This window comes from Suricata suricatta, chromosome 10, assembly GCF_006229205.1.
Source record: "Suricata suricatta isolate VVHF042 chromosome 10, meerkat_22Aug2017_6uvM2_HiC, whole genome shotgun sequence".
NCBI classification, from domain to species: domain Eukaryota; kingdom Metazoa; phylum Chordata; class Mammalia; order Carnivora; family Herpestidae; genus Suricata; species Suricata suricatta.
The window spans coordinates 25,247,300-25,270,657 of record NC_043709.1 but is presented as its reverse complement, the minus strand read 5'-3'; the positions used below and the strand labels follow the sequence as shown (position 1 = coordinate 25,270,657).

General features: G+C 35.9%; 1 protein-coding gene across 3 annotated transcripts in view; it reads right to left on the bottom strand.

Annotated features, from left to right (window-relative positions):
• CEP83 (centrosomal protein 83) overlaps positions 1–23,358 on the bottom strand; it is a 132,216-nt gene that overhangs the window by 2,946 nt on the left and 105,912 nt on the right. Inside the window, exons 11-14 of one of the 3 annotated variants that reach the window (XM_029954907.1) lie at positions 20,505–20,580; positions 17,913–18,070; positions 15,661–15,790; positions 928–1,031 (exon numbers count right to left, since the gene is read on the bottom strand). In XM_029954907.1, the coding sequence (XP_029810767.1) occupies positions 928–1,031; positions 15,661–15,790; positions 17,913–18,070; positions 20,505–20,580 (468 nt within the window). Of the gene's footprint in view, positions 1–927; positions 1,032–7,308; positions 7,439–15,660; positions 15,791–17,912; positions 18,071–20,504; positions 20,581–23,358 lie in introns of those variants that run through there. The other 2 variants (XM_029954908.1, XM_029954909.1) reach the window with 2 other exon arrangements.

The window sequence follows — 23,358 nt, the reverse complement described above, 5'->3', positions numbered from 1 at the left end:
AAATTATGACCTGAGCAAAAACCAAAAGGGGAACCCTCTTGCACTGGTAATGCAAACTGGTACAGACACTCTGGAAAACAGTGTGAGGTTCCTCAAAAAATTAAAAATAGCATTACCCTATGACCCAGGAATAGCACTACTAAGGATTTATACAAAGGTTACAGAAGTGCTGATTCATAGGGGCACATGTACCCCAATGTTTGTAGCAGCACTATCAACAATAGCCAAATTATGGAAAGAGCCTAAATGTCCATCAACTGATGAGTGGATAAAGATACAGTATGTATATGCAAAGGAATATTACTCGGCGATGAAAAATGATGAACTCTTGCCATTTGCAACAACACAGATGGAACTGGAAGGTATCATGCTAAGTGAAATAAGTTAGAGAAAGACAGATATCATATGCTGTCACTCATATGTGGAATTTGAGAAACTTAACAGAAGACCATAGGGGAAGGGAAAGAAAAATAAGCTACAGAGAGGGAGGCAAACTATAAGAGATTCTTAAAAACAGAGAACAAACTGAGGGTTGATAGGGGTGTGGAGTTGGCGGGGAGGTGAGGAAATTGGGAGATGGGCAATGAGGAGGGCACTTTTTGGGATGAGCACTGGGAGTTGTATGTAAGTGATGAATCTTGGGAATCTACTCCTGAAGCCAAGACTACACTGTATATACTGCAAAGTAGCTAATTATTTTTTAAAAAGGCCAACATTGTTACTCTAGGGAACTGCAAATAAAACAATTACATGTTTAAAAAGACAATTAGTTAACATGTAAACACACACACACACACACACCAACTGAGCCACCTGGGCACCCCTAAACATATATTTTAAAAGAAAACAAAGTGCATTATACTCAGAATCAAAGTTCTATAATATTAAAGTCACTACATTAGATTTGTATTTATATAAACACAATACCTATTTAACACCTGATTTTCTGTTTCTAATTCTTCTATCTTTGCCTCTAAGATTTCTACTTTCTCCTGCAGTCTCTTCAATTTGTTTTCATGAAGAGATTTTCTCTAGAAAAAAAGAAATATGAGCAAATATATTAATACAAAATCTATTTGAACAAAATATAAAGAGAATATTTTACTCAAGAAATTTTATGCAGAGATAAGTTTTTCAGTGAATACAAGAAAAAGATTGATAGGATTCTCATTGAAAATTGCAAAGATAATAAGCTTCAGATGTACTAATAGAACAATTATGAATGCCAAACCAGAAAATGGGTATCAAAAACTAAACTGCTGCAAATAAAATATTTTAAAAAGGAAGGAATCAAATTTATTAATGAGCTTGTCTATCACCTGATAAGGAATCATGTTATTTTCCCCAAAATATTTCTTCTAAAAAAAACTAAAAATGAAAAATGAAAAGCATGCTTACAATTGATAAATTGATACCAAAGCAGTAAAAGATCAGAAAACTTAGATTATGGATGCATTGCTGTGTGAAAGTATGACTTTTTAAATATTAAAAAGAAAAAATTTAAACTTCACAAAGAGAACATTTTCTAATATGGAAAAATCAGTATATAATTGCAAAAGTAGTATATTAAAAATATTTTTTCATTTTTATAAAAAGGTTTTTTTTTTTTTACAGACAAATACATATAAATGCTACAACTCATTTAGTAGCTACAGACCTTTCAGGTATGCACAGAATGTAAATCTAAAGCAAAATGTGAAACCACAAAGCAAATGCTGATACTATTACCTCATAGGTCAAGCACATGGTCCTACCACAAGTGCCCCTACCCTTCCTCCTTTCAATCTCTACTCCCTTCTGTCCTCTGAAAAGGTAACCAATTTACTTCCAAAGTTAATTGTATCTGCTTTTGAACTTCATATGAACAAAATCATAGTCTTTTTCAAGTTCTTTTACAAATGGCTTTTTTCTTTCACTCAGATTGTGAGATTTACTCATGTTATTGCTTACAGGAATAGATCATTGGCCACATGTTGTATTGCACTTATAAATATCACATAGTTTAATATATCTACCCAGTCTACCATGGAGGGCCATCTGGGTTATTTCCAGTTGGGAAATAATACTGCACTGACCATTCTTTCTTATGCTTCCCATCCTCCAGCACCCTAAAAGGTTGCCTCCTGCCTCCCACCTTCTACCCTGGCAAAGGAACTACTCTTCTGTCCTTACATAAGTATATATTTATAGGTTTACAGGTAATTTAGGACTCTGTCTACCCACCAATCTACCCATATCAAAAAGAAATCATATAGTATATACTCTTCTGTATATGGGTCTTTTATGTTTGTTCAGTAAGTTGTCTAAGTCATTTTATTATATGGCACAGTTCTTTTTATTTATAGTTTATTGTCAAGTTGGTTTCCATTTAACACCCAGCGCTCTTCCCCACAAGTGCTCTCCTCCATGGCCATCAACCCCCTTTCTCTTACCCCCTCCCCCTTCAGCCCTCAGTTTGTTTTCTGTATTCAAGAATCTCACATGATTTGCCTCCCTCCCTCTCCCCAACTATTTTCCTCCTCTTCCCCTCCCCATGGTCCTCTGTTAGGTTTCTCCTGTTAGAACTATGAGTGAAAACATATGGTATCTGTCCTTCTCCGCCTGACTTATTTTGTTTAGATGACACCCTCGAGGCCCATCCAGGTTGCTACAAATGGCCAGATTTCATTCTTTCTCATTGCCATGTTGTATTCCATTGTATATATAAACCACATCTTCTTGATCCGTTCATTAGTTGTTGGACATTTAGGCTCTTTCCATGATTTGGCTATTGCTTTGGTTGAAAGTACTGCTGTGAACATTGGGGTACATGTGCCCGTATGCATCAGCTCTTCTGTATCCCTTGGGTAGATCCCCAGCAGTGCTATTGCTGGGTCATAAGGGAGTTCTTTTGATAGTTTTTTGAGGAACCTCCACACTGTTTTCCAGAGTGGCTGTACCAGTTTACATTCCCACCAACAGTGTAGGAGGGTGTCCGTCTCTCCACATCCTCGCCAGCATCTATAGTCTCTTGATTTGTTCATTTTAGCCACTCTGACCAGTGTGAGGTGGTCTCTCAGTGTGGTTTTGATTTCTATTTCCCTGATGATGAGTGACGCTGAGCATCATTTCATGTGTCTATTGGCCATCTGGATGTCCTCTTTGGAGAAGTGTCTATCATGTCTTCTGCCCATTTTTTCACTGGATTCCTTGATTTTGGATACTAGCCCTTTATCCAATATGTCATTTGCAACTATCTTTTCCCATTCTGTCGGTTGCCTATTAGTTTTCTTGACTGTTTCCTTTGCAGTACAGAAGCTTTTTATTTTGATGAGGTCCCAATATTTATTTTTGCTCGATTCCCTTGCCTTTGGGGATTTGTCGGGTAGGAAATTGCTGTGGTTGAGGTCAAGGAGGCTGTTTCCTGCTTTTCCCTCTAGGGTTTTGATGGCTTCCTGTCTCACATCCAGGTCCTTTATCCATTTTGAGTTTATTTTTGTGTATGGTGTAAGAAAGTGGTCTAGTTTCATTCTTCTGCATGTTGCTGTCCAGTTCTCCCAGCACCACCTGTAAAAGAGGCATCTTTTTTTTTCCATTGGATACTCTTTCCTGCTTTGTCAAGGATTAATTGGCCATACTTTGTGGGTCCAGTTCTGGATTCTCTATTCTATTCCATTGGTCCTTGTATCTATTTTTGTGTATATGGCACAGTTCTTTTCCATTGTTATGCTGTCATCCGTTTTATAAATATACATCTTATCCATTCTCCTACTAATGAAAATTAGAGTTGTTTTAATTTTAATTTAATCTGAATAAAGTTTCTATGAACATTCCTGAACATAGTTTTCATGGACGTATGTACTCATTTCTCTTGAGTATATACTTAAGAGTGAGTCACAGCTTTAGTAAGTACTGCCAGTTTTCTAAAGTGGTTCTATTAATTACCTGCCCACCAGCAATATATGATGCAGCCACTATCAAAAACAGGAGGGTGGTTCCTCAAAAAATTAAAAATAGAACTACCATATGACCTAGCAATTTATACACAACGGAATATGATTCAGTCATAAAAAAGAAGGAAGTCTTGTTATTTGTGACAACATGGATGGACCCTGAGGGCATTATGGCAGGCAGAGAAAGAAAAAAATACTGTATAAACTCACTTATCAGGAGAATCTAAACAAATAAGCAAATGAAGCAAGCTCATAGATATAAAGAAAAAAATGGTAATTGCCAAAGGCAGGGCATGAGGTTGGGCAAAATGGGTGAAGGAAGTCAAAAGATACAAACCTTTAGTTATAAAGTCCCAGGGATGTAATGTACAACATGTTAACTGTACTGTATTATGTATTTGGAAGTTGCTAAAAGAGTAAATCTTAAAAGTTCTCATCATGAGAAAAAAAGTTTTTTTTAAGTATGTATGGTGATGGATATTAACTAGACTCATTTACTGTGGTGATCATTTCACAATATATAAAAATATCAAATCATTCATATGAGTAAATTTAGTTATTATTGATAGAATTGCTTGAAATAATAGGATAACCAAAAAAATAACTTACTTTTTCCAGCAATTTTTAAATTATACATATTAACAGTTTGATAGATTTGTATGTTTATTTATAAGAATCATGTCATATGTGAATGACAATTTTACTTCCTCCTTTCCAATCTTTATAAATCTTTTATTTTTTATTATCTATTATACTAGCTAGAGCCTCCAATAAAATGTTTAACAAAATGGTGATAATGAACATACTTGTTTTGTTCCTGAACTTGGGTGGATGGAGGGAAGCATTAAATATTTTATCAGTAAGTATGATGTTAGACGTAGGACTTTTGTAGATACAAAATCCCTTCTATTCCTATTTTAATAAGAGTTTATTATGAAAGTGTTAAATTTTGTCAATTATTTTTATGTGTGTGTTAAGATCACAATAGTTTTTCTTCTTTGTCCTGTTACAGTGTTGAATTATACTAATCAATGCTGAATGTTAAGCTACTTTATATTCCTAGAATAAAACCTACATTTCATGATATATTATTTTTATACATCACTGGATTTGGTTTGCTAATATTTAAGATTTATATATCTGTTTATGATATAATATTCTTTTCTTATAAAGACTGTGCTGGGCTCTAACCTTATAAAACAAGTGGGAATGTTCTCCTTTCTTTTCTATTTTCTGGGAAAGTTTGTGTTAAGAATGATAATATTTCTTCCTTTAGTATTTGGAAGAATTTATCAGTGAAGCTAAATGAGCCACGCATTTTCCCTACAGAAGGTTTTAAACTAAGGTTCCATTTCCTTAACAGGTATAGGACTATTGTGATTACCTAATTCTTCCTGTATTGGTTTTGTTAAAATGTTCTTCATTTTATCATTTCATCTAAACTGTGTAAGTTATTTTTAGAATATTCTTGTTGTTTCACTATCTATAAGAGGGGCCACCCTGCCTGGCTCAGCTGATAGAGCATGCAACTCTCTATTTCAGGGTTGTAAGTTCAAACCCCACACTGGATGTAGAGATTACTTAAAAACAAAATCTTTAAAAAAAATAGTGATACCCCTTTTCCATTCATGATATTCTGCATCTGTGTTTACCTACCTACCTATTTTGTGAGAAGTTAGGAAAAAAAATGAATCTAAGGCTTTATCAATTTTACCAATATATATATTTTTAAATCAGCTCTTGGCATTTAAAATTTTCTCTATTATATATTTTGTTTCATTCATTTCTGGTAATATCTTGAAGATGATATTTGCAGTTAAATTTATCCACTGAATTCAAAATTCAGTTATTGTGTGTTTTATAAACCTGTCACTTATTTTAATGGTTTGTTTTCTGGAGGAATTCTCAAGTTTTTTGGTTGTTTTCTAAGCATATAACAACATGGTAATTTTAAAATCTGTATCTGATAACTCCATTTCCTGGATCCCCTATGGGGAGTCTATTTATATTGGTTATTATTTCTCTTGATTTCGATGCTATCTTATTTCCTCAGGTGGCCCGGGTGATGATTCTTTACAAATAGTTGCAGCAGTTTTAGATTTACTGACAACTTTAACAGGAAGTATAGAGTTCCCACAGACTCCTCCTTTCACAGTTTCCTCTACTATTAACATCTTACATCGGTGTGGTACATTTATTAAAATTAATGAACCAATATTGAAACATTATTATGAACTAAAGTCCATAGTTGACATTTAGTTTCACTCTTTGTGTTTACAGTTCTACAGGTTTTTCCAAATGTGTGATGTCATATACACACTACTATGATATTATAGTGAATAGTTTCATGGCCCTACAAAATTCCCTGTGCTCTACCTATTCATTCCTACTTCCACAACACTTGGCAATAATTGGCATTTTTTTCTGTTTCTACAGTTTTGCCTTTTCCAGAATGTTATATAGTATATAGAATTCATACAGTATATAGCCTTTTCAGACTGGTTCCCTTCATTTAGCAATATGCACTTAAGGTTCCGCCATGTCTTTGCATGGCTTGCCATGCCAGCTCATTTCTTTTTATCACTAAATAAAAATATTCATTGTATGGATGTAGCAGAGTCTTTTTTTTAATCCATTCATCTACTGAACAACATCTTGCTTACTTCCAAGTTTATGTGTTTTTGTGTGTATGAACATACAAAGTTTTTGACTCATTTGAATAAATATCTAGGAGTGTGATTACCAGATGGCATGGTTTGACTACGTCTACCTTTGTAAAAAACTACCAAAGTGTATTCCAAAATGGCTGTACCATGTTCCAATTCCACACAATGAAGGAGAGCTCCTATTTATTCCATATCTTTGCAAGGTTTGGTACAATCAGTTTCAGATCTTAGCCATTCTAACAGATATGTAATGATGTTTTTATTATTGTATTTATTTATGCCTATTTTTCATTTTTTGTTATATATTTTAAAGCCGTGGAAATAACTTGAAGTCTATAATGTTATTTTCCCTTAAGTAGATTTACATTTGTTTCTGGCAGGCAGCTAGAAACACTTAACGACTTGGGTAGATTTAATCTAATTATAAGGGCTGACATTATCTAAAGCTCTGCTTCAATACTTGCAAGGGCCAGGCTCTTTTCACTTCATTCTTAGTCTAAAGGTAAATCCCTCCCCTTCAGGCTCCCAACCCAAAGCACTAATGTATTTGGACCTGAGATCCTCCTCCAGCAGATTCTGAACTCCAATTTTTGTTCCCCACGTCCTGTGCAGTTGTCAAAAGCTTTGCTTCACTTCTCAGCCTCTCAGCTGTCTCTTCTAGAATCAGCAGTTTCCTCTAAGGCAAAAGCAGCCTCACATGCCATGCTTACCTCTCTGTTTCCCAGCTCTCCAGGAGCTTGGCCTTCTAATTCTTTACTGCCGTCCATGGAGGTATTTTTTTTTCCTAATACTGTGTCCGATTCTTCTCATTTTCATATGGAGAGTTGATCCACATATTTCCTAGTTTGTCATTATCAAAAGCATATGCTCCTTTTAGGTATTTTAGTCCAACTAGTAGCATTTCTTTTAAAGTTTTTTTTTTTTTTGAAAGAAAGAGAGTGCAAGTGAGGGAGGGATGGGGAGAGACAGAGAATCCCAAGCAGGCTCTGCACTGACAGTGAGAACATGGAGTTTGAACTCAAGAACTGTGAGATGATGATCTAAGCCAAAATCAAGGGTCAGTGCTTAACCAACTGAGCTACCCAGGTGCCCCAGCAGACATTTTAGAGATGGAAAGGCTTAATATTTCACTACTGTATGTTTGTAGACTTACAATCTTAAAATCTAGTTATTTTTCTCCATTTTTATTGTTCATTTAAACTGTAATACAAAATTTATTTCATCACCAAATTTTAATCAAGTATATACATATGCATACATATATACAGAGTACACACATAATTGGGCCCTATATTAACTATAGGTAATACAAAATATAGGGACTTCTGAAGGGAATTCCAGTCAATAAGTACCAAATCATGAGAAAGAGCTTTGTAGAACAGATAAGAAATGAATTAGGGAAAATCTGTAATACTATACAGATGTGGATTTGCCTGAAGGTTCTCCAGCATGGGACTGATAAGTAAAAGACATTGTTTTGAGAAGTCTGATACAGCATCAGTGCATGTGACAGACTTCAAACTTGGCCTCTTACAAGGCAAATCTGGAGATAAGCTTGAAGACAGGGTTTAGGACAATGTTGTCCTCATCCTCATCACTGTAAAAAAACAACCATGTACTGAGCACTTATTAGTTGCCAGGAAATAGCTAGAGTGCAGGAAAAACACTGGTTAGCTGAATGAAAGACTCAATGAATGCCTTAGCCTCCATCTCTATACTCATTTCTTAGCATGCATTCTCATTACCCTGACCCAAGTCTCCCTACTTTTCAAACTCACCCGGAAAAACTCGGACCCTTATTTAATACAACTCTCTATTGGGGCAATTGGGTGGCTCATTCGATTAAGCATCTGACCTTTGCAAGGTCATAAACTTGCAGTCTGTGAGTTTAAGCCCCATGTCAGGCTCTGTGCTGACAGCTCAGAGCCTGGAGCCTGTTTCAGATTCTAGGTCTCCCTCTCTCTCTCTGCCCCTCCCCCACTTACACTCTCTCTCAAAAATAAACAAACATTAAAAAGATTTTAAAAATACAACTCTCTACTGACTGCATGCCTAGACCTATGCAACTAAACAAAGTTGGCAAACACACAACTGTACATTGTGCTACCAGACGATCCTAATTTCCCTCGTCCAATCACTCTCCCAAAGTCTAACATTCTTTTACAACTTCTTATGTCTCCTCAGATCTCTAACACCTGCACTCTTCACAATCTGAGCTAAAGACACAGATTTTTTTTTTTTTTTGCACTGAGAAAACTCCATCAGGAGAAAATTTCCACACATCTATCAATTTATCAGAAATTCATAAGCATTTATTTTGCCTTTTTTTCCTGTTATAATAGATACACTGAGTTCTTACTCCTTCCACCTCTTCTTGCTACTAAAGAATATTATTCCTGCAATTGCCCCCCTTTCTCCTGCATCATCGATTTCCCCTTGCTACTGAATCAATCTATAATTCACCCCTACCTTAAATGAAGTCTTTAATCTCACAACCCTCCCTAGGTATCACCCCAGTTTCCTGTTCTTTACAAAAAAATCCCTTAAACAAACTCTATCTTTCACTTCCATCTGGCTTACATACTTTTTATTCCACACAAACAACTCTTGACAAGCCACCAATAATCACTAAAAAGTCAAATGAATTCCTAGTCTTCATACTGCTATTTTATCATCTTATTCTCAATGTCATTTGATACAGTTGATAACTTTCTTGAAGTACTTTTCTTCACTTGGCATCCAGTGCCTTCTTGGTTCTCCTACCACCCTGGCCATTCCTTCTGTTTCCTCCTTTTTTCTCAACTTTGAAATTCCTCTAAGCTCAATCCTCAGTCTTTCTTTACTTTCTAGGTGACCTCATTTCATCCCTTTGCTTTCAATACCATTTATGTGATGATGACTCCCAAGACTTTATTTCTAGTCCAGTCTTCTGCAACTCTTGATTCATGTATCAACCAGACTACTGAACATTTCTTGTGGAAGTCTAATTGGGTATCTCAAAGAGTTAACATGTCTAAAAGAAGCATCTTTATTACTCCTGAACTTGTTCCTTCTAAAGTCTTTCCCAACTCTATTTTAACTAAGCACTCAAGCTCAATATTTTAGTCATCTTTGATTCATATCTTTTGTGCCTTACAACTATTGTAAACTCTACTTTTAAAATATATACAGAATCTGACCACCATTCCACAAGTTCTCTATTCCAAGTCACCATTATCTCTCACCTGGACTAGTAAAAAGTGGTCTTCCCAAGTCCTCTTTGTCTCTCTACACAACAGCCAGAGTCTTCTAACACACTAGAACTCTCCAGTGTGTTCCTATCACATTCAGAATAAAAACCAAAGAATAAAAACATCATCTGGCCTCCTACTACTTCTCTCCATTCCAACTACCTAGCTCTCTCTCCTTGTATTCCTTCAACACACCAAGGAGACTACCGCTTCTCTCTTTCACTTGCTATTATGTCTGGAACATTACCCCCTCCATATAAAACATGGCATCCTCCTTCCTTTCCTGCAGGTCTCTGCTTGGATATTACTTATCAGAGAAGCCTTCTCTATCTATTTAAAAGAGAACCCTCCATTCCCTTCGGTTTTCTCCTTAGCACACATCTCCACCTGACAAATACGAGTTTCTTTACTCTGCCACTCATCCACTACAATGTAAGCTCCTCAGCACAGTCTTTATTTCTGTATTCCAGTGAGCAAAACTACCTGGTACATAGTAGACACTCAATAAATTTGTTGAGTATGGCTAAATGAATACAGAGAAACCTTGAAATAGATAGAGCCTGAGCTAGGATGTAAGCAACAGAAATAAAAATAAATGAGGCGAGGGGAAAAAAATGCAAGACACATTGTAAAGGAAGTATTCACAGGCCCTAGGGAAGAATGTCTCCCCAAAATTCATGTCCCTGGAGAACCACAGAATGTGACTATGATATAAAAAGAAATTTATTTGGTCTTTGTCCTGGGTTTCTAGCACAGAGCTCCTGAAGTCCTTGGAATTTCCTGAGTGACGGGCATGTCTTTCATTATTCATAATCAGTGTTTTCAATTATAGCCTTTGCTTATGCTAATGAGATAACTTCTGGTTGGGGGCCTCTAAAAACTCAAAATGGGGTTGTCATGAAAAGACCAAGTGATAAAAGAGTGGGACCTTTGAGCTGCATTCCCCTACTCCCCACTCCAAACTTCTCAGAGGGAAGGGGGACTGGAGCTGCATCCTCGTAAAACTTTTCAACAAGGAGACCCAGACAGCTTCCAGGTTAGTGAACATACTGACTAGCTAGGAGGTTGGCACATTCAGAGGGCATGGAAACCCCATGCTTCCCCTTCCATACCTTGCCCTATGCACCTCTTCTATTTGGCTGTTCTTGAGTTGTACCTTTTATAATAAACTAGTAAATGTAAGTAAAATGTTTCCCTGGGTTTAGGGAGCTATTCTAGAAAATTACCAAACCTGAGGAGGGGGTTATAGGAACCCCCAATTTATAGCCAGTTGGTCAGAAGTACAAGTGGCCTGGGACCGGCATCTGACATCGGGGCAGTCTTGTGAGGCTGAAAGCTTTACCCTGTGGAATCTGATGTTGTGTCAGAATTAAGCTGCACTGTTGGACACCCACCTAGCTGATGTCCAGAGAAGTAGAAAATCGGCTGTTGGTAAAACACTCCAGAGTGACCTTACCTGGTCTTTACAGGTATAACCAAGTTAAGATGAGGTTATACTGGATTAAGTAGCCCCTGGTGTCCTTATGAAAAGAGGGAAATGTGGACACAGAGACAAGACACACAGGGAGAACACCAGATGAAGATGGGCACAGAATGAGGTGATATGCCTACACCGCAAAGAACACCAAGGACTGCTAGCAATCACTAGGAGAGAAGGGTAGAACAGAGCCAGCCTCTGGAGGGAGCACAGTACTAGGGGCATCTTGATTTTAGACTTCTGACCTCTAGGATTATGAGATAATACCTCTCTGATGTTTTAACCCACATTTTTGCAATAATTTGTTACAGCAACCCTCAGAAACTAATAGAGTGGTTGACCACATCTGGGGCAAGGGAGCTCTCAGAATGAAGCAAAAGTCTGAAGCCTAAAGATAGGAAGAATGTCATTCTACTGAAAGAGATGAACAGTTCAGAGGGGAGACTGGCTGTAAGGAATGATTTTAATTGTGACTTTAGCAGTCCAATACCACCACAGGATTGCTAAGTGGATGCCTTGGTGATAAAAATATTCCAACACAAAGAAGCAACAGAAAAATCAAAAGAACACTAATACAAGAACCCAACCTGGGATTCCCCTTTTACCACCTTCGAGCCAAATTCAATGAACTCTTCGGTAATCATACTTAATAACCATTTATCTTTGATACCTTTCTTTTCCTGTGGCTTCTACAACACCACACTTCCACCTCTATGACCATTCCTTTACTAAATCCAGGTCCCCTTTCTAAGTCAACATAATTCTCAGTCCTTTTATTCCTCAATTATCTGCAAAATCTCAAGTATCTAATTCTTTAGAATTTAGAATGGTTTCCATTCCATTATTTCTAGTTATTTACACAGCACCTTCACTTAAAAGTCTAGGACATGAGTCCAGGAATGCCCGGTCATCACTTCAGATCTGACACGTGTTTGGTAGAATATATCTTCTCTTTCTACTCCTCAACTCATATGTGTTCTTCATTATGACAACTCCATTTATAGCTAAAACATGTCATATTTTCTCTTTCTTATTTAGCACCATATTCTGTAAATCTTCTCCTTCAAAATAATTTTAAAGAGTCACCTTTCATCTTAACTTCTCGATCACAAGCCCAAATTCCATACATCTTACCTCATTTTATTAAAAGAGCTTCCTAACTGGCCTGTCTTTAGGCTTTCTTCGTTCTGTTACTCTTCTCAAATGTTAGTGTCTATAGAGATCACCTGGAAGTGACTATTCGTAACCTTTAGGTATTGCATGTTATCTTATTTCTCCAACTAGATTATATGGTCATCAAAGACAGAAATTAATCACGGCTTCTATTTTCCCCCTAAGTGTATAATACAATGCTAGGCCACATGACATATGGAACAGATACTTTAGAACTTTAAGACTACGGTTTATGTCTTTTCCAAAAAATTCAAAACCATTATGTAACCAAGAATAATTTCAGAGAGATATACCTTAGAATAAAAATAACAGGTTGTCATCTCAAGTGCCTTAAAAGGGAAAGCACACCTCACTGTGCTCAAACCAAGAGAGCTCTCTTCATACTCACATTTCAACAATGTCTAGAGAAAAATACAGAGAAGCCAGCAATCACAGAAGGGCATCCCAACTCAAGATACCCGGTCAAGTTTCCCCAAACAAGTCAACATAGTAAAATATCATTACACAAAGATTCTATCTAAAAAGACTTAACAGAATGACATAAGCTTTGTGCATAGGAGACTGGAGCCGTAAACAGACATACTCAGATGGCAGTGAGCCATCTTTTCTAGCCTGGGGGGAAAATAAAGCTGCCACTTCCCAGTTATAAGAACCACTCGCAGAAAAGCAACTCAAAAGGATTATGATTTCTGCCCCAGAGTTAGTATTTTGTGGCTTGTTTTAAGTCTTATTACATAAGAAAGGTAAGATTTTTGTCATTTAAAGAACCAAACAAGTCTATTGCATTCCTATGAATTATATTTATATAATCTTATAGCCAAAATTTTCATTTAGAAGCATTATCTTTAACTCGAATGGAAAGAGTTTGATTTAAGGAAATTAACTTCATAGTGATTATTCTGCCACAAGAAATAAGACTCATACGGGTACAATGAAGAGAAAACCAGTCAAGTATTTGGAATCAAAGAAATTAGGAAATTAAAAGAGTAACGGCACAGAAAGAACGAAGGATTAAGAATAGAAAGACGTAAATTTTAGTCATGGCACTGAATCTTTCCTAATCCATAAAAACAATCTGAATGTTAAAATCTACCAGCCCTAAAGTTATATGTTCTCATAGATTTTTTATAGTATTTCTATGCAAGATATATTGTCTATTTTTCTTATTTTTCTACTATAATTGATGTAAAGTTGTAAGCTTCTAGGGAATTGTCCCACATGGTAAGACAGCTCTGGGTCATAATTATTCACTAAATTGAGCTTAACAATTTCTTATGACTTCAAATCATAACCCACAGGTCATGTTTTCAAAAGTGATATGGGTAGTCCCTACGTTCACACCCATCACTTGGCAGGTATTTCAGTAGGAAGAAATTCACCCCAGGTCACAATACTGATGAAAGGTTGTTTTGCAGATTTCATAAATTATCACCTCTTCCATTCTTACTAGTATACCTATGATTAGTTGGTAATCTCTCTCACCACTGGATGTCACTTTTGCTCCAATAGAAGTCAACCCAAACTAACCTCAATAATAATTAGAATCTGACTTCTATGATTTCTAAAACCTTAATATATGGTTTCTCTGTGAAAGATAAAATCAGTTCTTATAATTCCTAGTAATTTTTGGCTAAAATCTGGCTTCATATGCTTCTAGGCTTCAAACAGTACAATGAACCATAAGTGAAATTGCTAAGATCATCCCAAGCCATGAAACACTTCATTGAAATTCCGCCAATACCCATACAGTGCTCAGTATTTATATGGACAGAAAGAAAGAAAAGTGACACACATGGGAGGAAATACAAAGACAGTGTTTTATTTAAGTATAAAACACTGTGATTCCATTTTTTAATGTCAATGTTACACTACTTCCAGCATTATGAAAAGAGAAAAGCAATATTCAGAAATCAAGAAAGTGAGGAAGCAATGTAGACTTGTAGACTTCTTGTACCATCACTCCAACTATCAGGATGCATTTGGCAGTTATATCCAATAACCATAAATAGGTGTCTAGGAACTGTGTCTTTGGTTTTCAAATTCAGAATATGTAAATCGCATAGTTTTCTTCTCTTATGGAAATATGAAGAGCTAACCTTTCCAATAAACATACAGACATTAAGATACGAGTGTGCCTATGAGAAGTGCCCCCCTCTCCTCTCAGACATTCTCATCTCCCCACAACAAATGCCATTATTAAGTGAACTTATCAAATGGGGACATATTAAATCATTTATGGTATTTTTTTATGCTACCCCACACCCCCAGCTACACACACACACACACACACACACACACACACACACACCCCAAATCCTGTTGAAAATAAGTACTGACTCACTGCCACCAGGAGTCATGGTCACTGATGGGGCCATGCTACATTCCTTGAGTTTGCTGAAGTAGAAAAGTTGTAAACCACTGACTTGGATGAATCATCTGAGTAAATTATATCCATGATGCTCTGAACTATTTCCAAGAAAATGTATTGAGGAAATATGCTGACAAAGGTGAAACTTAAAAAAGATCACAGCTGAGGCACCTGGGTGGCTCAGTGGGTTAAGTATCTGACTCTTTATTTCAGCTCAGGTCATGATCTCACAGTTTGTGAGATCTTCGGATACTCTCTCTCTACCCCTCTTCCATGATTTCTCTCCCTCTCAAAACAAATAAATAAACATTAAAAAAAATAAGATCACAGCTGTGGTAACTAACATGGCTACGAGAGAAGTCAGGGGGAAGTCTGGTTTCTCCTGCTAGGGCAAGGTGATACTCGCTCCTATGTTTCTGAGTTGGAAATAAAAAATCATTTTAACCAAAAAAAGAAAAAATGACGTTATAAGTATTCGTTAAGCACAGTTGAAACAAACCTAATCACCCTGTAATTTAAATTCAGAATTAGTTAATAACTAAGACTTATAAGGGCCAGTCTAGAAACTTTATCAATGAAAAAACATTGTGGGAAAATGTATGTCGGCTCTGAAAGGCTGACTTGAACACAACATTTAGAAATAAACCTGTTGAGCAGTTTGCATTTTCCCAATTTATCTCTGCAAGGTTGACAGCAAAATGTCATGTTTAAATATCAAATTAAACATACACTAAAATCTGTTTTAATTACATTTTATTCTCCCAGAATAGTTATGTTTTACTCTATAGAAATTGCTTTAATAAGAACTACTTGCCTTTTTCTGGGCGATTGCAGCTCGCTGCAGTTTTTCTTTAGCTTGATTATACTTTGCTTCTCTGTCAGTGATACGTTCCTGAAATTTATGTTTTTCTTCCAACCACTGTATCTGTTTATCTTCCAAAGTCCTGTCAAAAGAATGTATGCAAAACATAGACATTAACTCTTAAGATTAAATGGACATTATCCCAAGGATAATCTAACTCTCTACCTGCTTCACCACATCCTTAATTATCCAACTACAGGCACTCCTGCATGGCCACATATTTGCTTATACACACACTACACAGTACTTCTTATGAGCCACATGTTGTGCTTAGAACAGTGTGTGCTACAGTGTGTGTACTACATCATCTGTTCTTCACAATAACCCCTTGAGTTAGGTACTACTATCACCTCCATTTTATAGATAAGAAAACTGAAACCTAGAGAGCAGTTAATTAATTTGCTTAACGACTTACACCTAGTTAACAGTAGGACAAACGGTGATAACCAGCCTCAAACCACGGTAACCACCAAGCTATAAAAACTAGGCCTAGCATGGGTGATGGGGACTAAGGAGGATACTTGTGATGAGCACTGTTTATATGTAAATGATAAATCACTAAATTCTACTCCTGAAACTACTATTACACTATGTGTTAGCTAACTAGAATTTAAATAAAAACTTGAAACATTTAAAAAAAAAAACTGGGTCTAAAAAACGGTTAAACATCAACCTAGGTATCAAGTCTTAATGCAGGATGTTTTCAGATTAGACTACAATTCATATAAATATTTTTAAAAAATTTTTTAATGTTTTATTTATTCTTGAGAGAAAGAGAGAGAGAGAGAAAGAGAGAGAGAGAGAGCACGTGCGCAAGCGAGCGAGCATGAGCAGGGGAGGATCAGAGAGAAAGGGAGACACAGAATCTGAAGACAGGCTCCAGGCTCTGAACTAGCTGACAGCAAAGAGCCTGATGTGGGGCTTGAACCCACAAATCACGAGATCATGACCTGAGCCAAAGCCAGACGCTCAATCGACTGAGCCACCCAGGCACCCCCATATAAATTATATTTTAAGGTAACATAACAACATATCTTTAAAGCTCTTCTGCATACTTTGCATAACTTATATAGTATCATTACTATATATAGGCAGTACAAATGAGATTTACAAATCCTGAGACATCAGATTATGTACCTAAGGTTATACTAAGTGTTTTAACTGGAACCAAAATCAAAATCATGTTCAACTGACACTTACTTCATCCAGCTATTTTCTGCTATGTAATCTTATAAGTAACATTCAGAAACCAATGGTCAATTACTTAAATTTGCTACCTAAGTTGTCATTAGAATGCTTTTTTTTTTGGTCTTAGAATTCTTAAGTGCATTTTAATCAAACACTTCAGATTCCAAGATACAAATTTCTAGTTTTTGCAAAATAATTTGGACCCTCTGGAATGTCACAACACATCATGGACAAATAACTTGCTTACTTTCTTTTCTTGAAATTCAACTGCATGTGTGAAACCACAGTCTTAAAATATGAAATAATGAGAAACAGAAGGAAAAAAATTGTATTTGGCAAAGGAGTCTTCAGAATAGAAAATCTGAAATGAATTATATTTTATAGATTCAAACAAAAATATAAGACTAGCATGTTAGAGACAAAGCAAATACAAAATAGCAGTTTTCTATCATATCTAAACAAAATTTTCCAGAGAATGTAAGATCTTGAACATCTCTAAAATCATCTCCTTACCAGTTTACTACAAACACTGTCTACTACGAGTACATTTCAAGACCAAAAAATATAAACAAATAAATGAGCTTTTCCAAGGGAAAATTCAAGAGATTAGAGATTATAGCTCTAATTCTAGGAAGTAAGTTTTGCCCATCACAAAATTTTTTTCTGTTCTCTGGCAATCAGAAGAATAATTTAGATATTTGGACTAAAAAAGTGTATTAATGTTCTGGTTTACTCAATGAATAAAGAAAGGTTTCTTTGAGGGTTTTCAGAATACTGTGGTCAGGCAGAATTTGGAAAAAAAAAAAAAAAAAAAAAGGTCTTCTGCCCTAAAAGCCCTTTTTTTTTTTTTTAAACAATTCAGGAGTCCATAAAGGTATACCCCATTGTATACGGTTCAAGGGGTAACTGTAACTAGTTCCCCAAACATATTGAACATTGGAATCATCATTCAAAGAACTACATATAATATAGTAGAAGGAAGAAACAGTTTGTACATAAAAAAGAGGAAACTCTACCTTTCAACTTCTAGTTGTGCTTTGTCAGCTTGGCTTCTTAAATTTCGGCATTCCTGTTTTAACTTCTCCACTGTTTCCTTCAGTATTTGGTTTGAATTCAACAACTCCTTCTCTGACTCTCCAAATGACATCAACTGGATCTGCAAACTACTGATTTGCTTAAAAGAGAAGAAAGAAACAAAGCCATGTATCCAATAACGTATGGGAGAGGCACAGAATTGTAAACATCTTTCTTCACAAATCCCCCACCCAACTGAGGTGTCCTTGAGGACACCCAGAAATTAAATGATAAACCGCAGCAGCATTAGGACCCAGTAGCATAGTATCATTTCTTAATATAACCAGACACTATTAAGAACCATATTCCTCAATCCACTAAGTCCCCTCCTCTTCTTCCCAAAATAACCAGACCAGACGAGGTACTGGGAGTAGGGGAAGGGGTTGTAAGGAGAGAGTAGGGGAGTGAGAAGGGAGAATGCAACCATCAGGAAGTTTCCACTGAATTTCCTCTAGCCTCCTAGGCAAGAACAGGTTTGCAGAGCGCATCACCTGGGAAAGCTGCTAAGGGAGTCTGATCTCCCACTCCCCCATGTACCCTACGATCAGTGACTCTTCCAGGAGTTCTGCTTTCTAAACAGTTTGGAATCATAAATACAGAAAGGATTGCTCTTCCATTGCTTTTAAGTGGTTTCTCAGCATTCCATACACCCAGTGTTGGGTGGAAGAGAGAGATTCTAAGAAACCTAATGAATGGCAAGGCTTCCTTGGTCTCTAGAGCCATTTATCAAACCATAAAATGTAATTCAGGCTTTTTCTCCATCCTAATTCACTTTTATCTGGGGGTACTTTTTCTCATGAAAAGTAACTAATTATCTAGTTAAAAGTTAACAGGCTAGGAAGAAACAATGCTTTTAAGTTATATGCAAATAATCTTCATTTGGGACACAGAGCATGCACACAAGCAGAGTGGGGTGGGGGGGAGGGAGGGAGGGAGGGAGAGAGAGAGAGAGAGAGAGAGAGAGAGAATGAATGAATGAATGAATGAATGAATGAATATATCCCAAGCAGGCTCCACGCTCAACACAGAGCCCGCTCAACTTGGGGTCAATCTCATGACCCTGGCATCATGACCTGAGCTTAAATCAAGTCAGTCGCTTAACTGACTGAGCCACCCAGGTGCCCCCATTTTGCCAATTAATTAACAAATCTTCATTTTCTTTCACCTTTTCTTACCTTTTTAGCCATGTTCTCAGAGATGCTAGAAGCACAGAATCAAGAGACTCAAGAGTCAAAAGAAACCAGATTCTTTATGCAATAAGTTAAACAATTCCAGTACTTCCTGGTGGTAGCAAAGCCAAATAAGAAAGGAGTGTATATGACCAAAGAGCTATTTTCAGAATAAAGTAAAATAGTATGTCTCAGAGTTCTACTTTAGAATAAACTTCTCCAGGAAGAACTACTCAGTCTTTATTTTTAATTGGAGTTATAAAAATTGAAGCTTAATGCTTCTCCATATCTAATAAATGACAGAAAGACCAATGCCAAGGATACTAGACCACTTCTCTCAGAGTATCAAACATTATGTCTGCCTAGTTGAGACTTAGAAACCACAATTGCATATGCAAAGCAATGCCAGCTAGCTTGCAAGGATAAATCCTAAAAACAGAATCTTCCTAACTTAAACAAAAAAGAAAATAGAATCCAGGAAAGAACACTCTTCCATGTTTTGCCCATGTACATTTTTCTTAAACCCAAATAACTTCAATTAAAATATAAATTTCCTTCCATAAATACAACTCTTAGATTTCACATTTCACAGATATAATAAAAAATAGTTCATAGAATAAGCACTAAAAAGTTACAAGTCAATCTCACAAGGAATTTAAAATCTAGATGATCTTTCTAATCAATTTTTAAATTCAGAATAAAATACTTCTCCTTAAACTATAATTTAAAAAAATTCATTATAAGTGATAGCATATAAAGACCTCAAGAAAAACAGCAGTTAGCAAAAGCAGCTTACTAACTAGAGCTTAAAGAGGTTTAAACAATTTTATCTTTATATATCAACCTCATTGATATATACCAATGAAATGATTGTATTTTCAGAATACTGACATAGGAAATTCCAAAGATTCAAAACATACACATGAGCAACTCAAGTGCCCATCCACAGATGAATGGATAAAGAAGATGTGATATATACATCATGGCCTATTACTCAACCATTAAAAAGAACAAAATCTTGCCATTTGCAACAACATGGATGGACTAGAGGATATAAGGCTAAGTGAAATTTAAAACAAAGAAAAAAGAGAAAACCAGACCCTTATATACAGAAAACAAAGTGGTCGTTGCTAGAGGGGAGATGGGTGAAACAGATAAAGAGGAGTAAGGGTATATTTATCGTGATGGGTACTGAGTAATCTATAGAATTGTTGAATGACTATACTGTACACCTGAAACTAACTGAACATTGTATTTTAATTATACTTCAACAAAAAAATCAAAACTTACACACATATACATTCAAAATACAGATTTAAAGAAGCACTTAAAAAACTAAAAGTAAAATGTCTGCTAGAATCATACCTGTTTCAGGTCAGCATTTTCATGTTTTTCTTTCTCTGCATTTTCAATATTCACAATTTGTTGTTCAAGTTTTAACCTAAAAATCACAACCCAAGAAAATACATTATTAAGAAACCACAGTTCATATATTTCAATGATTTACACAATCATTTTAGATACCCTATTGACACCAGGCATTGTGCTTATTAAGTGGCAGATAAAACCATAAAAATTTTGACTTCAGACAGCTAAGTATATTCACCTAACTAAGATGTAACAAATTTCTGCTTTTGCTATGGAAAAATCTACAAACTACTGGCACAGAGACGATGAGAAATCAAGGAGGTCTAGGAAGACGACAGCCTGCATGCATGGAGATAAAAACCTGATGAGTAGGATTTTAATAAACACAGACAACAACCTGAACAAACAGCCTCTGGTGGAAGAGTGCATAATGTGTCACTAAGGCATCAGAAAGTGCTCTCGTGCAGGCAAAGCTGTGTCCATGACCACAGCTTGCACACTGCTGTCACCCACACTGTCACTCTACCAGACTTGGAGCTCCTAAATGTATCTTTAATGCCAATCAGGTCTCCCTATTTTAACTGTAGTAATGTCTCACAATAATTCCATGAAAGTAAACAAAGTCATCTTTATTATTTCAGTTTTATAGATAAAGAGATTGAGGTTCAGGACCAAATCACGTAGCTACCGAACAGCCAAATGAAGATATGACTCAGGCCTTTAACCCAAGTAAGTATTCTCCTACTTCATTATGCTGCAATTTTATTGATTTTAAGTTCAAAATTTAAAAGAAAATTATCTTGTACAGGATACCATAGTGTATTCTATAAAATATATTATGAACTTTCATCCCTGAGATGAGTGCTTACACAATGTGTGTCTTTTTCAAAAGGCATGATACATTTTTAACCAAAACCTTAAAATGTAGAACATCTCTGGTAACCAAATGACTAACCTCATGAGAAAGACTTTAAGCTAACAGGATATACCAATGTGTGATAGGATATGCCCTCAATGGCTCCCTTTATAAAATCCTTCAAACACCTCCGATATAATTCATTTGGCATTTATTATATATAGTTTGGCATTATTAGCATGTCTTATCAACTCAGGTAGAACTGCTTATTGAAAAGAGAGCATTCTCAAGAGCCTAGGGTTGTGCTTTAAACATTAATAAGAATTCAATAAATGTTTGTCAATGGGCTGAATGAACCAATCCAAACCCTGGATTAGACATTTAAATATGTAAGGTAAGTGGACAATATGACACGGAAGAAACCTTAAGACCCAATGCTTCCTGAGATATTTAAATACAAATGCTAGAAACAACGTATCTAAAGGAAAGGGGAGTCTTGCTCTTACTCTGCTCCTTTAATAGTACCAGTCATACTCCTGTTTCATAATTCCAGCTACATTTTTACTCTCTCAAACTTTTTCTGCATTTCACCCTTAAATGTTTATGGATGTCATTAATTTGGTGCTTCTAAGTCATGGAGTTAATAAAGGTCTTTCTAAAAATCATGAAGATAGAAACAAAGGAGTAAACACTGTGGGTCCTAGTTCAGGTCCGGAGTTCAAAAGTCCCAAGTAAATCTTAGCTCTGGTCAAGATTTTGAATATACTTGGTAAATAAGTAATAAACAAGATCCTGTTAAGAAAGCAATGTGGTCTGAATGCTTTCTAAATAAGTTATATGGATATAAAAGGAAACAGTGCCCTACAAACAAAAATTGAAGCCAAAAAATATGGTTAAGAGTTTGACTATCTTTAAAACATGAAAAGTAAGAATACCAATATGGTAGACTGTAAGAAGTGATAAGGTTTTCTTCAGTTCACTTCACTAGAGCTGTTCAGGGTTAGAATCTACAACTGATATGAGTTTTATAAGAAGAAAGTTAGTCTACAATTTAAGATCATTACAGTTAGGATTATAAGAGATAATAGAATTTAAAAGAAATAAAAAGTAATAGAGATGATTAGGGTTTAGAAATAAATTCAATGGTCTTAACAAAAGAGTCCAGTGCAAATAATTTCAAAATGCAATGCTGAAGATTTAGGAATAAAGCACAGTATTTCTTTTGATGAAAAGGTTTTGAATATTTAAGGTAGGTCACAATACATCAAAAGAAAGCAAGTCTTAAAGCAGAACTAAAAAGTACAGTAGAAAGTACAATTAACTAACTTTCATTAGGAGAGTAAAGGCTGCATAAGAGTAATGCAATCTGAGCTGGACCTTGAAGGCAACATAAGAGTCTGAGGTAAAGAAATTAAAGACATAGATGCAGAAGATAATCAATGAAGCAAGACCCTAGAAGAAACAAATGAGATGGGAATCAGAATACTTGAGAAGTAAAGAAAGAATGGATACCTTCATTAAAATAGAAAGGGAGGAGAGAACAGATGAGGCTACAGAAATTCTCAGAAGTTTAAAGATTTTACATCTAGCTTTTGCTCAGGTACAAGTGAGAGCACAGGTGAACAGTGGACAAACAGATTTCAAGCTGAATGGGACACAAGGGAGCCAGATTAACAGACTAGAAGAAAAAGAAGTACAAGAACTAATTTTGCTATCAATATGAGTATCAAATTTTTATGTCTTCAGTGAGGTTGAAATGGATAAGAGGAAAAAATATGTATTTGAAATGATCAGTTCTAAGTGATGACAAGGTCCAAAAAATGGCTAAGTGTAGGGGCTGCTAAAGTTGAATAAAGATAAAGAATATAAGAGTTAAAAAAAACCATAAGGCTAAGGTGTGTCAACAACATGAATGGTGTAGTCACAAAGAACAAAGACAAAGGACAGAAAACAGAAATAAATTGAGCTAGATAGAAGTCAAGCTCTTCACTGACT